Below are 13,519 nucleotides of genomic sequence, written 5' to 3'. Positions count from 1 at the left end.
ACCGCGGCTCTGGGGCGCCGACAAAGCAGCCGCGCTGGGCCAATCAGCGGTGCCGGCCGGCACAGCCGCGCTGGCCGAAACAGCCGCGCTGGTGACCGTGGAGCACCTCTGCCCGGGAATTTCCTAGTCTGTGGGCAATAAAAACGCGGCGTCCACTCACCCTCTGCGCTTTCACTGGGAGCTGCGATCCTGAGCTGTTCCTAAACGGCCATCTTGGATCGTCCCTCCTCTCCAGTACTTTTTTTACTAGCTTAGTTGTACTTAAATTTGTCAGTCAATGTATCCCAGTAAAAGCTTCAGAAAATATGATAGTACTATTGACTGTTTTACTCTTTTTCTTAGTGCAAAAGTTTACTTGTGAACTTACACAAATGTGTATTGCAAGTAGCAGTGATGTTATTGCATGGATTATTTAGTCTCTGGTTTGCAACAAGCTTGGATGGATGGAAATAAGGGAAAACACACAGTAAATGTGTGGTCAGAGAGTAGACCAGTGATGCAGCAAAAAGGCATTGGATTAGCCATCAGGAAACTCAATCCTGGTGCTGGTCCCACTGCTCCCTAGGTCTAAATCTGTACAGTGGCGCCAGTTCTCTCTGTTCTGTCCACTTCATAAATATCTCTCAAGGATTAAATGTTAGAATGAATCAAAAAGCTCTTTGACACATAAGTGCCATACAAATGCATACTATGTATCCTCTTCTAAAGGGAGTTTATTTGACAAATTAAATATTCTACTTAGTGGAAAGTTTTTATATATACCAAAGTAACAACCAACTAACAAAGGTTAAAGTACAGTAGGAACATACTTAACACCTAAATCATACTGCTAAGTAAACCTAACACGTTATTTTCTCACTTATTCTTATGATTAGGTTTCTCTGTATACTTGAGCCAGAACCTCTTATCTGTTTCTAAACCTGGTATCTCAGAAATTTCCAAAATAGTTGTCTACTTCTTGGTGTTTGCCATTTCCCCATGAGGCTGCTGGACCTCTTGTTCTTTGTTGTGGACTTCAGAGTCAGCACTCTACCAATGTCATGCAATGCTTACATTGTACTACTAGAAATCAGATGGGGTTATCTCTCTGTATTAAGCCCTCCACTGACTGTCCATTGGCATCAGAATAAAATGGGCCATGAAGACCCAGGGTGAAATGGCCTCTACCTACCACTTTAGTCTCTCTATTTACCACTGTACTAGTATTAGATGTTCTAGCCATATGGACTTCTTTTATTTTCTCCCTCTGAACTTGCCCTCTCAATCTTAGGCCTCTGTCTATATATCATATTCTTTCTCTTTGTACCCAGTTCACTTCTCATCTTCCTCAGGTGTCAGATTCATTGTCACTTGGAGCAACCTCATCTGTTCCATTCCCTGTTTCTGCTGGTTGCTTATTTCTGTGGGGCAGGCTGGATGGTCAACTCACCACACAGTGACACCCTCCCAGCCCTGCTCTTTCTCCTTATTGCCATTTTTTCTCACTTAGAATTTTTGAGTCCATGGTCCATGGTTGGAACTTGTGTTTTGACCTGTAGCAATCACTACATGAGTTAACCTTTAAATGGGTGCTTATTAAAAGGACTTTCAAAACTTGTGTACTGCTTAACTTCATTCATTTGCATGAAAAGCCTTCACTGTAGAACTCTATGAACTGAAGAAGATATTGAAATGGTCTTTATCACTTTTAATTAATTAAAAGTTGGTATGGTTTGAATATGGAATCCTCTCCAAAATTCACATTAAATCTTACCCCCAATTGTGGTAGTATTGAGAGAGACCTTCTGGGAGGTGCATAAGTCATGAGGGCTGAGCCTTCCTGTATTGTCAATGCCCTTGTAAAAGAGACCTCGGAGAGAGTTCATCTCTCTTGCTTTTCTACTCTTCTGCCATGTGAGGGTGCAGCAAGAAGGCCTTCACCAAACCTACCAGATGCTGGTGCCTTGATCTTGCATTCCCCAGCCTTCAGGACTACAAGAAATAAATTTCTGTTCATTGTAAGTTAGTCTGTGGTATTTTATTACAGCACCATGAACAAAGACAGAAGTCATTGTGTTGTTAACATGCAGAAATGCAATTTAACAATGATCTGTGTTGAAAACATGCTGAATAAACCAGCTCTATTTTAATTCTATGCTGTATAGCGTAGCGAATGCTTGATTTGGGTTTAGATTTGGGTCTCACCTTTGCCTCTTTCATAAGATTCTGAGTACGTACCTCCTCATACTTACGCATACTTACATGAGTGCGTACAAGTATGGACAGGGCTAGCATGAAATAAAAATGATAAGTGTTAAATGCATGCTCTAAATGAAAAGATCCCCTAAACAGACTTTGTATGAACAAGAAGGCTGTTTATTAACCTCGGTACAAGTGGGCTGCGTCTGAAAAGAGAGTCAGTGGAGGGCAGTGGGATAGGAGTTGGTTTTATAGGTTTGGGGTAGACAATGGAAAGTTACAGAAGTTACAGTTCAGGGAAGTTTTGCAAGCTGGGAGGGGGTCATAAGGTCTGGAGTCACGATGTTGATCTATCAGTTGAGCAAGGTCAGTTACAAAGTCCAGTTGCCTTATCTGTTGAGGCAGCGGCAACAAGGAACAATAGAAGAATGTCAAAGTTAATTAGGCACCACAGGGGTTGGTCATTCTTTTTTTGAGGTTTTCCAGTTACTTCAGACTTTCTAGTTCCAGGAACTCATCTGGAGGTGTACATGCAGTTTAAAGAGGTTACCATGCAGTCCATGGCGTAGTCAGTCAGCCTAAAATACCTTACAGTAAGGTGCTTAGCACAGTGATTGGTGCCTATTAAATGCATTCAGTGGCCACCATCACTAATGAATTCAAAATTCCTGGGGATTGTTAATGAGAGACAAGGTTGATATCTGAAATTTTTGCTATTAATTGTAGAAAGAATAAAAAACTAGGGCCTCTGACTAAATTAATCATAGAGAGAATAAAAATTAGTTCTGAATAAATTGCTGAAGCTTAAACTCATTGACCTTTGACACTGAAGGATCATGACCTTTTTGCAGGCCAAGTAACATTTTTGGGCCTCATTTTTTCCCTTATCTATAAAAATTCGTGAGTTGTTTTGATCCCTTCCACCTCTAATTTTAATTTGCAGAATGGTTAAGAGAACTAAAATTATTTCCCCTGTGCGTTCTCTGTCTCCATTTTCATCCTTTAATATATGATAATTGAAGTAGATATTTCCTTGTAAGTAACTTGAATTCAGAGTTTAACATTTCTGAAAGGGAAGTTTATTGTAGTCTTAGAATGAGGTACTGAAGGTCAATTTGAATGTCCTAGTAGATAGAACTGAAATATGCATCATTGTTTTCTTAGAATAATAGTTAGCTCCTTTCCATCAGAATCTTCATTTGAATATCAAAGGAGACTTCAAAGGTTGTTCTGCTCCTCCATGGAATGCCTTTGCTTATTAAGGTTTAGATGAGGCCCTTCATGGGTTCAAGGAAAATACGGAACCCATAGACAGTTAAGTTTCCTTTATTGTTAAGTGTCAAAAGATACTTAAAATTCTTTTGTTGTTTTTGTTAAGCTTATACATTTTTTCTAATGTGAGCTGTGTCTTTGCTATATTCTGATCAGCTGAGAAATCTTTTTTCTTGTGTTTCAAAGAGAAGCAGTAATTCTGAATTTCTATTGAAAAAGGTCTGATTTCTTTCTTTTTCTTTTCTTTCTTTCTTTTTTTTTTTTTGGAGACAGAGTTTTGCTCTCATTGCCCAGGCTGGAGTAAAATGGCATGATCTCAACAACTCACTGCAGCCTCTGCCTTTGGGCTCAAGCTCTTCTCCTGCCTCAGCCTCTTGAATAGCTGGCATGTGCCACCACACCTGGCTAATTTTGTATTTTTAGTAGAGATAGGATTTCTCCATGTTGGTCAGGCTGGACTTGAACTCCCAACCTCAGGTGATCTGCTCACCTCAGCCTCCCAAAGTGCTGAGATTACAGGCATGAGCCACTGCACCCAGCCTAAAAGCTCTGATTTCAAAAAAAATTTTTTGGTCAGAACATGTGACTCTTTATTAATTTCCTTTTTGCCTTGAAAGAGCAAAGAAAGTTAAGTCAATTAAAATTGATGTTCTAGAAGAAATTTCATAAATCACCTGTTATAATTTGTTGCTATAATGTTAATCACTTACAATTCATTTTATCTGAGATGTTTGCTACCTGGAACTGACATATGGGCAAAAATTATCAGGTGTTTATAGACTCTAAGAAGAGCTGGAAAGACTAATTTTATATCTCCATTTAAATGATCAGTGTTCAGGGTAAGGAATATGGTGCTATTCAGGTGGTTTTTCTCTTCCAACTTACTGTCACATTCCAAGCTGTGAGCCCTTTTATTTTGTGGTATATCTACCATGAAAGGATAAGTAAAACACAGAAAATAGGTGTTGACAGGAGACAGGGTAGATGTTTATAACTTGATTTGGCTCAGTAAACATTTATTGATCATCTTGCAATATGTGTTAAAAATATTCAAATGACACTTGTTAAAGCACTGTAAGGCAAACTTTATTTAAGGTGAGGGTGGGTCTATTGTAGTTGATATGGGGACCACTGTGACAGAAATTTACAGTAGTAGAGAGAGTTTGGGCTCAACTCAATATAGCATGGACAAGTAGGAATTTATAGGCAATGAGCAAGGTGTGGTGGGTTGGGGGGGTGTCAGTGGATGGAAAATTACTAAGAGAAAACACCATGAATAAGGAGGAATTCTGGCTAAATAGACCTAATAGGATTCTTTCTGAAGACAGGCCAGGGTGATGAGACATCACCTGGGGGATGGTGGAGGATGAAGAACCTGATGAGCTATTGATAGTAATCAAATATTGTGGGCAGGGGGTTCTGACTAAACTGATTTAGTGGGATTCTTGCTAAAACTGGATTTTACAAGAAAGTGCACAGGTGGGCCAGGGAGAAGGTTCAGGAACCTGACTAGATTTTGGTCAAACAAAGAGTCTTTGTCATATGTATCAATTATTAATTGACATAATTCTGTATTAACAAAGGTCATTGATTTATAAAAAGCATTTATTTAGCAGTCAAGATTATGGGTTGGTGGGTGATTTTGATTGGCTAGTTGTTGTGATCTTTGGTAAGATCTCTCAATAGGAGTTGAGGACCAAGTGACTATGGAAGGTAAATTTGAACTCTATTTGAACATGATGCATTGGAATGATGGATGGAAGTAGTCAGAAAATTTTGGCATGTGGGAGCATAGATTAAAGAATTTACTATGGCTAACCTTAATCTTTTGCTTTACTTGGCAAAAATCAGAAGTTTTTTAAAATAGAGTTTTATAATGCCAATCACCTGAATGCCAATAACCTTAATTAATGTTAAACTGTTTTTTCATATGCAACTGCAAATTCTGAAAGACCTACTCAAAGTGGAGGGTCAACTAATATTTGACTTTTCATGAATCCTTTGAGATTCCTCTTTTTTTTTTTTAATTGGGTAGGTTACTTTGTTTTTCCTTGGTCACTTTTGCTGTCATCAGTTGGTGAGAACATCCAAAGATTACAATATTTTAGACCTGAAATGGACCCTGAGACCATTTGTTCCAACATTCATTGATAAAGGAAGGAAGTGAAGCTCATGTAGATTTATTTTAAATCATGTGACAAGTTAGATGGGAGCAAAGGAATAGAACCCTGGACCCTTAGTTCTCATTCTGTTGGTTTCACCAGTGGTCTGGTTTTGTTATTGACATGTTGTCTGGTTTTGTTGTTGACGTGTTGTCTGGCTTTGCAAGGAAAAGAATGGAGAACTTGATTGGAATTGGAAAAAATTAGTAATAGCATTTACATAGTAAATGGTATTTTGAAGACAATTTTAGGTACTTTATCTTATAGTTGAAATGAATAGCTGAGAGAATCTGCTGTCATATTTAAGTATTATTTCCAGTTTTGAGGTCTCCTCCTTTAGAAAAAAGAAATTATAATGTTCTTCCTCATGAAATTGTTATAAGTGGTGAACAAGTTACTACACTTATTAGTGTCTGGCACATATTAGTTTTTTATTGTTGCTGTTAGTAGTATTGTTATTGAGTGTTGTTATTTGTTTCTACTTTATAGATTATGTGTATTGGACTGTGTGGAAAGTTTCACTGTACATTTTTGGTTTGGGTGGGGGAAGAAGAAAAGATGCAGAGAATTTAGCCCTTAGAGTGCTCCCTGTCTGAGCTTAGGGATCTCAGCCTCTGACCTAGTGTTTACCAAAAAAGACGGTCAGATTATTTTGACTTACTTCTCATTTACTGTTGGTCAACAACTAGAAATAGAAATCTTGAAGAGATCCTCTTTTTTTTTATCCACTGCTCCCTTTACCAATTTAGGCTTTCATTACTTTGGGATGTTACATTGTAACACTAGATTATTTGGTGCCTTCAGCTTCTTGAGGAAATGGGATTTATCCAAGAATTTCTAAACCAGGGGACACTTTACAAATATGACTCAGTGAAATAGCCATCATAGCAAGCTTTCAGCGAAACAAAATATGGAGAAATCACCTAAGTTTAACATTGCAAAAATATCCTAAACTTTGCGGTTTGTTATTCTATAGAAAGGAAAACCACTGCTAATTTTCCACTATGTTAAAATAAACAAGCAACAGAGGCAACTTGAGAAAGGAAGTTTCCAGAAGCAGATCACCCCAGAAAGTGCCTTTTTATTCCGAAGTATGGCATCTCCAGCCTTCCCCAGCACCGTTTTCATTTCCACTCAACCATTCTCTTTGCCTTTCTGCTGTCATTGATACATCCTGAAAAGGAACAACAGAAATAACAAGGGTTGGTCATGGTTGAGTTGGCCTGAAAATAGTAGACTAGAGGCAGAGCTGAGAGAATGAGCAGGGCTTTCTTTACCTTTTAGGACCACAGATCCAGTGGACACTGAATATCAAAGTCAAGGACTTTCCCTCAGAAAAATACACACAAAATCTCGTGTACAGTTTCAGGAAGGAGTAGACTCCTTAAAGCCCATTTTGGGACAGTAGCTATGCCCGTGGGTTGTGAGAGCTGACAGTATCTCTGGCTTTCTTCCCTGTCAAGCTCTCTGTTGGCAGCTAAGGAAGATGAAAGGGATTTAAATGCAGTGCTTGAGGATGGATCCAGTCCAGAGCTTGCTAAAAGCTAACTCTTTTGTGTTTTTTGGACTCCTCATTTTCTCCACTCATTAAATACTTGAATGGCCAGATCTAAGCATATATCACTTCCACAGCTCTTTATGGACCAGGCAGAGGAAAATGGAGGTGAGAAGGAAACGTGAGGCTCTCACCTCATCACCGTGCCATTCGTTATGAAAGAGAGGAGCCACGTGTGTTTTGCAAGCAATCCTCAAGGTGGATAGACATTTCTTTGTAAGATTCTAACCCACTCTGGTTTTACAAAAGGATTTCTCACTTTACAGAACGTTCCCTTTGTGTAAAGATAACTCAAGCAGATTTTAATGCAAAGTTTGTTGGGGAAAACCCCTTTGAGGAAAAATTGGATTAAAAAAAGAGAAAAAAACAATGAAAGTGAGTAAAGGAAATAAGGATCCGGTGGGAAATGCTTGCTGGTTGATGTGATTTGGTTTGACTTTTATTTTTCCCCTCCACTCTGTATTTTCAGTGTAGAATTTTGCCTGTGGGTGAAAATGACTTATGACTTATTTTATGTTTTCATTTGGGGCTTGTTAATAGCCTCTTTTGATTACCTTTCATCATCTTTTTAAAAAGCCAGCCAACCACATGTCTTATACGTAAATATCCAGAGCTCCCACTTCATATGAGTGAGTAAGCTACAGCAGGGCAGGATCTACACCAGTTCCTGCCCCTCTAGAAGCTGACTTTCTTGTAACCTAGTCTGGTTCCAAGAACCACAGGCAGGTGAGAAAATTAGTCACTGCATCTAGGTGAGCTCTAATCCCAACACAGATACTTATAACTTTGTTGCCTTACAAAAATTACTTAACTGGCTGGGCACAGTGGCTTGTCCCTGTAATCTCAGCACTTCGGGAGGCTGAAGTGAGTGGATCACCTGAGGTCAGGCGTTCAAGACCAGCCTGACCAACATGATGAAACCCCATCTGTACTAAAAATACAAAAATTAGCTGGGCGTGGTGGTGGGTGCCTATAATCCCAGCTACTCGGGAGGCTGAGGCATGAGAATTGGTTGAACCTGGGAGGTGGAGGTTGCAGTGAGCGAAGATCACGCCACTATACTCCAGCCTGGGCGATAAGAATGAAACTCTGTCTCCAAAAAAAAAAAAAAAAAAAAATTACTTAACATCCCACAACCTTGGCATCTTCTATTTTTAGAGATATTTTGTGAGTGGAAGACTTTGTAGCCTTCAAATTATATTAAGTAGGTAAATAAACTCTTATTTTGTTTAAGATTATCCCTATGACCAGTGTAACCGTATCGTTTTCAAAATGACTGGGTTATTTGGGATTTGATGGGATAGTAATTTTTTATAGTTAACGGAGCTAAGTCCTGTTCTAGATATTCTCATTTATTCCTCCCAACTTTCCTATGAGGTAGATACTATTATTATCTCTTTTTTATAAGTGAGTAAAATAGATGTACAAAGAGGTTCAGAAACTTGCCTGAGGTCTCTGGGGCTCTTAGCAGCAGCAGAACTGGGAATGGAAACCCAGGTGTTCTGGCTCCAGAGGCTCTGCTCTCAGCATTGTTCTCTGAAACCTTCTTTAGAGCTGCAGTGTCTTCACCTTGAAGGGAGAACATTGTGTCTGGTAGACACACTTATCTAAGACTTTTTTTTCTTTCCCATTTTAGGTATCTGACAGCAAGCAGCAACAGAAATTTTCTGCTTACCATGAGGCCATTTTTAAAAAGGGCCATTTTGGTCCTAAGTTATGTAAGTATATATATATGCTTTTGAAATATGTGATAAGGAATGTTTTCACTCTATCTCAGCTCGGAGATGTAATTGAGATTATTTAATAGAATTGGTAATAGACTCTAACATCATGATCTTGGGATCAAACAGTTGGCATGCCTTAATGTAACAAAGCATCAAAAGGTATATATGAAAGCATTCCAGGTGTATGTGGATTTGATGGCATGGACAATGTAAATTGCAGTATTCTGTGAGTCCCTTTCAAGATGTTGAGACTGAGTTTTCTCAAGAGGAGGCAGTGAAAACCTGACTGTATCAGTTGTCTATTGATGCATCACAAACCACCCCAAGCTTTAGTAGCTTAAATATAACAGCCCTGTATTTGTCCTACCTGCTTTAGTTTGGGCAGCATTCAGCTTTTCGGTTCTTCTGATCATCCTGATTTGGGGTTGAGGTTACTCCATCAAGTTTATTCAGCTGTCATCTAAGCCAGGTCATCTCCATTCTCCTCTACATGATATCTCATCCCAGAGAGCCTCTCCCTGTGGCTTCTTATTCCAGAGGTGTAGTCAAGACTTCCTTGCAACATGGCAGCTGGTTTCTAAAAAAATGAACTAAAATTTGCTGGTCCTCTTAAAAATTAGGTCCAGAACTGATATAACATGCCTTCTTCTGTTGGTCAATACAAGCCACCCACAAGACTAACTCAGATTTAAGGGAAGGGGTGATTGACTTCATTCCTGGATAGAGGAACAGAGTGGACATGCAAAAAAGGTGATTATTGGTGGCAGTCTCACTGAATCTTCTTATTTTCTGAAGGTGCTTGTCATTTTGTACTTCCGTCTGTGGATAATGGGAGGATCTATGCCCCTCTTTTCAGAGCAGGATAATCCAGCTTCATTTTCGCCTTACATTCTTACAAGGTTAGTATAAATATTTTTTTAAAATTTTACTTGGTATTTATTAGATAATTTTGAGTAATCTTAAATTATAGGCTGACTTTGCATATTGAGGAAAGACTGATTGTGGTCTATCCTCCGCGTGAGGAGGAAAGAAACTCTACATTTGGAATTCTTTTCAATAGATGAAACTATTTGGGCAATATTATTGCTATTGTTTCCTTTGGTGTTTATTTGTTTATTCAACACATATTTTACTGGACAATGTCTTAGTTTATTTTCTGTTGCTATAAAGAAATACCTGAGGCTAGGTAATTTATAAAGAAAAGCATTTATTTGGCCCACTATTCTAATGGCTGGAAAGTTAAGATTAGACATCTGGTAAGGGCTCAGACTGATTCCATTCATGGCGAAAGATGATAGTGAGCTGACTATGTGCAGAGATCACATAGAGAGAGAGGAAGCAAGACAGAGCAGGGAGGTGCCAGGTTCTTTTTTAACAGCTGGCTCTCATGGGAACGAATAGAGCAAGGACTCACTCACCTCCAGTGGAGGACACTAACCTATTCATAAGGGTTCTGCCCACCTCACCCAAACACCTTCCACTAGGCCTTCAATGCTACCACACTGGAAATTACATTTCAATATAAGATTTGGTGGGGATAAGTAAACCATATCCAAGCTATAGCAGGCACTTACCAATAATAACAATCTATTGAGTGATCTATATGGCGAATGTTACAGAATAAGTGTAGAGAAGTGTACAAAAGTTGACTGGACATCATAACCATTTGTAAAATTAAGTAAATGGGGTGGTTGGAAGTGGCAAATAGAAATGAACAACAGTTTTTGCTAAGATGCACCTAATTATGCCATTTGTCCTTAAGAGTTCTGAGGGTTTGGGGTCAAGAAGTGATGCTGATCAGCAGCTCTGATTCACTGAATAGAATTTTAAGTCCTTAACTATTTGCTGTGATGCATAGCTGAGGCTTCCAGATATAATTATATTTGACAGTTTTAATAACTTCCTTTAGAATATATTATTGCTATAATATTTTAAGAATTAAGATGCCTTTCTTTCAGCTGGAACCACCATCTTCTAATAATTTGCTGTAATGAGGAACACAAAGGGAAAGAAGAAAGGCATCTGATATATGTTCTCTAAGCCTTTTAGAAAACATGGAGTTGTTCTTTTAGCCGTATACATGCAGATCTATAAGAAAGGTGATATTGTAGACATCAAGGAAATGGGTCCTGTTCGAAAAGGAAGGGTCCTGCAAATGTTTCCATGGCAAAACTGGAAGAGTCTATAATGTTACCCAGCCTGCTGTTGGCATTGTTATAAACAAACAAGTTCAGGGTAAGATTCTTGCCAGGAGAATTAATGTGCGTATTAAGCACTCTTAGAACTGAGATAGCTTCCTGAAATGCATGAAAGAAAATGATTAGAAGAAGGAAGCCAGAGAAGCACACTTTGTGAATCAGTGGAATGGCCCTGGCCTGCTGTAACCTATTTCCTGAGAAGTCATGGCATAATAGATGTAAAAGATAATAAATAAAAGACCTGTAGACTTTAAACAATTAAAAATATAAAAAATTAAGATGCACTCTTCTGAAATGTTCATAGTTTTACATACATTTAATGTTATCTAATATCATTTTCATGGTAGCAACCTTCACTTTTTTCTTGTATTTGCAGAAACATGATAAATCTTAAATCTTGATATATGGGTCATTTACATTTTAGTTTACCCATATCGCTTAGGGACAACAGATTGGTAGATTTCGGATTTTTTTGGTCATTTATTTTTTTGAGACGGAGTCTTGCTCTGTTGCCCAGGCTTGAGTGCAGTGGCATGATCTCGATGACTGCAAACTCCTTCTCCCTGCTTCAAGCAGTTCTCCTGCCTCAGCCTCCCAAGTAGCTGGGACTATAGGAACATGCCACCAAACCCAGCTAATTTTTGTATTTTTATCAGAGAGGGGTTGTCACCATGTTGGCCAGGCTGGTCTCGAACTTCTGACTTCAGGTGATCCACTTGCCTCAGTCTCCCAAAGTGCTGTGATTACAAGTATGAACCATCACTCCTGGCCTAGATTTTGTTTTTCTGCCTCGCAGTGATCTTTGCTTTATATCATTAATTAACTTCCATGATGGAAATAATAAATTTCTACTAATTTCTTTGCCTTGTATGCTTTTCTTTATTATTTCTAGTATTTTCTTCTCTTTCTTTATTATATTTATTTTTCATTTAAAAAGGATATCTTACAATTTGATTATCACATTTTTGTAATAAAACTATGTCACGATTGTTTTCATTATTTCCAACATGTGTTTGTATTAAATGAACCTTGAATATGCTCTCAGAAATAATGTGATATCCAACTTCTGGTGTTGGCTTACTTCTTCTCAGCAGTGTAGAACCTTTAGAAATTGTTGTTTATATCTTATGTTTAAAAATTCTTGTTTAATATGTTCTTTAATTAAGTTAGACTTCTCTAACCCAGCTTTCTGTTAATGTTACAATCTGCTCACCATTTTTAGGTATCTCTCCCTGGCCTTCAAAATCTCCAGAGCTCCTTGTGCAGATATTTTTATCTGTGCTAGCTCACTAAGGTATTGTCTTGTGTTCTATAGCTCCTTAAATAACTACCTTTGTCTTTAAGAGAAAAACCAACTTCGCAATATAGTCTTGCATAATGGTTCCATTTCCTTTAGCTTTGGGTTGGTTTCATTCCAAGACTTCTTATCTCCTGAATTTGAGCATTCATTCTTATCTTTGAGTTAGACATAGCCTGTTCCTTGAGCTTACCAGTCTCCAAACGCCAAGATGTACAGTTAAAAAGAGACAGGGAGGAGAACAAGAACATACTGCTGTCAACTCACCAACCAATTATTTTATTCCTATCTCATGTCATAAGTAAACAAGTGTGTGCCCCAAGGTCCTTGGTGTTAGGAAAAGTTGCCTTTGATATCTGACTCTCTGCTCTCCTAGCTGTAACATCTTAGGGACTAGGGGCATTAGCTAGTGGAAGTTTTTATCCCTGCTGGCAGGAAAAAAAAATTCTTTGGTGTGAAACTCATGGCAAAATTAGTACCTTGAGCTAGCCGTTTGCTAGATTCTGCCTTTCACTTCCAAGGTGTACACACACTTTTCAAAGGGATCTGCTACGTATTTTGTCCAGGACTTTCTGTCTGTGAATCAGTCCACCCAAGTGACTGTAACTCAGGCAGGCAGTTCAATTAATAAAAAGTGATGGAATAGAATATTCTAATACCCATATCTTTATATTCTTCCTTTCCTTTCTTTTGAAAAACATCTTTCTGTTCTTCTCTTTCAAATATAAAATATCAGCTTGGCCAAGATGGTGAAAACCCGTCTCCAATAAAAATATAAAGATTAGCCAGACATGGTGGTGGGTGCCTGTAATCTAAACTACCTGGGAGGCTGAGGCAGGAGAATTGCTTGTACCAGGGAGGTGGAGGTTGCAGTGAGCCGAGATCATGCCACTGCATTCCAACCTGGGCAACAGAGCAAGATGCTGTCTCAAACAACAACAACAACAACAAATATAAAATATGTAGATACCTAGATAAATTTCACTGACATTTGTCATGAATGGCTTTTCTCATTCCTCTGAGATGGCCACATTAGAACATCTAGAAAATGGTCTTTAATTCCTTTCCCAAGTAAAGTTTCTACTCAGCTGGCATAGTTCTTTGATGTCTGATAGGCTGGTGAAACTTGAAGT

The 13,519-nt window shown here is 38.5% G+C and overlaps 1 protein-coding gene across 1 annotated transcript in view; it reads left to right on the top strand.

Annotated features, from left to right (window-relative positions):
• The window catches only part of LOC108293733 (protein O-mannosyl-transferase TMTC1-like), a gene marked incomplete at its 3' end in the record, with an annotated part of 187,277 nt that overhangs the window by 116,321 nt on the left and 57,437 nt on the right, over positions 1-13,519 (top strand). The window contains exons 6-7 of the mRNA XM_017515248.2: positions 8,804-8,885; positions 9,687-9,790. Coding sequence (XP_017370737.2) covers positions 8,804-8,885; positions 9,687-9,790 — 186 coding nt within the window. The remainder of the gene's footprint in view (positions 1-8,803; positions 8,886-9,686; positions 9,791-13,519) is intronic.

This window comes from Cebus imitator, unplaced genomic scaffold (assembly GCF_001604975.1).
Source record: "Cebus imitator isolate Cc_AM_T3 unplaced genomic scaffold, Cebus_imitator-1.0 Scaffold545, whole genome shotgun sequence".
Classification (NCBI taxonomy): Eukaryota; Metazoa; Chordata; class Mammalia; order Primates; family Cebidae; genus Cebus; species Cebus imitator.
Note: the sequence above shows the minus strand (reverse complement) of the source record. Positions and strands in the feature narration are given on the sequence as shown.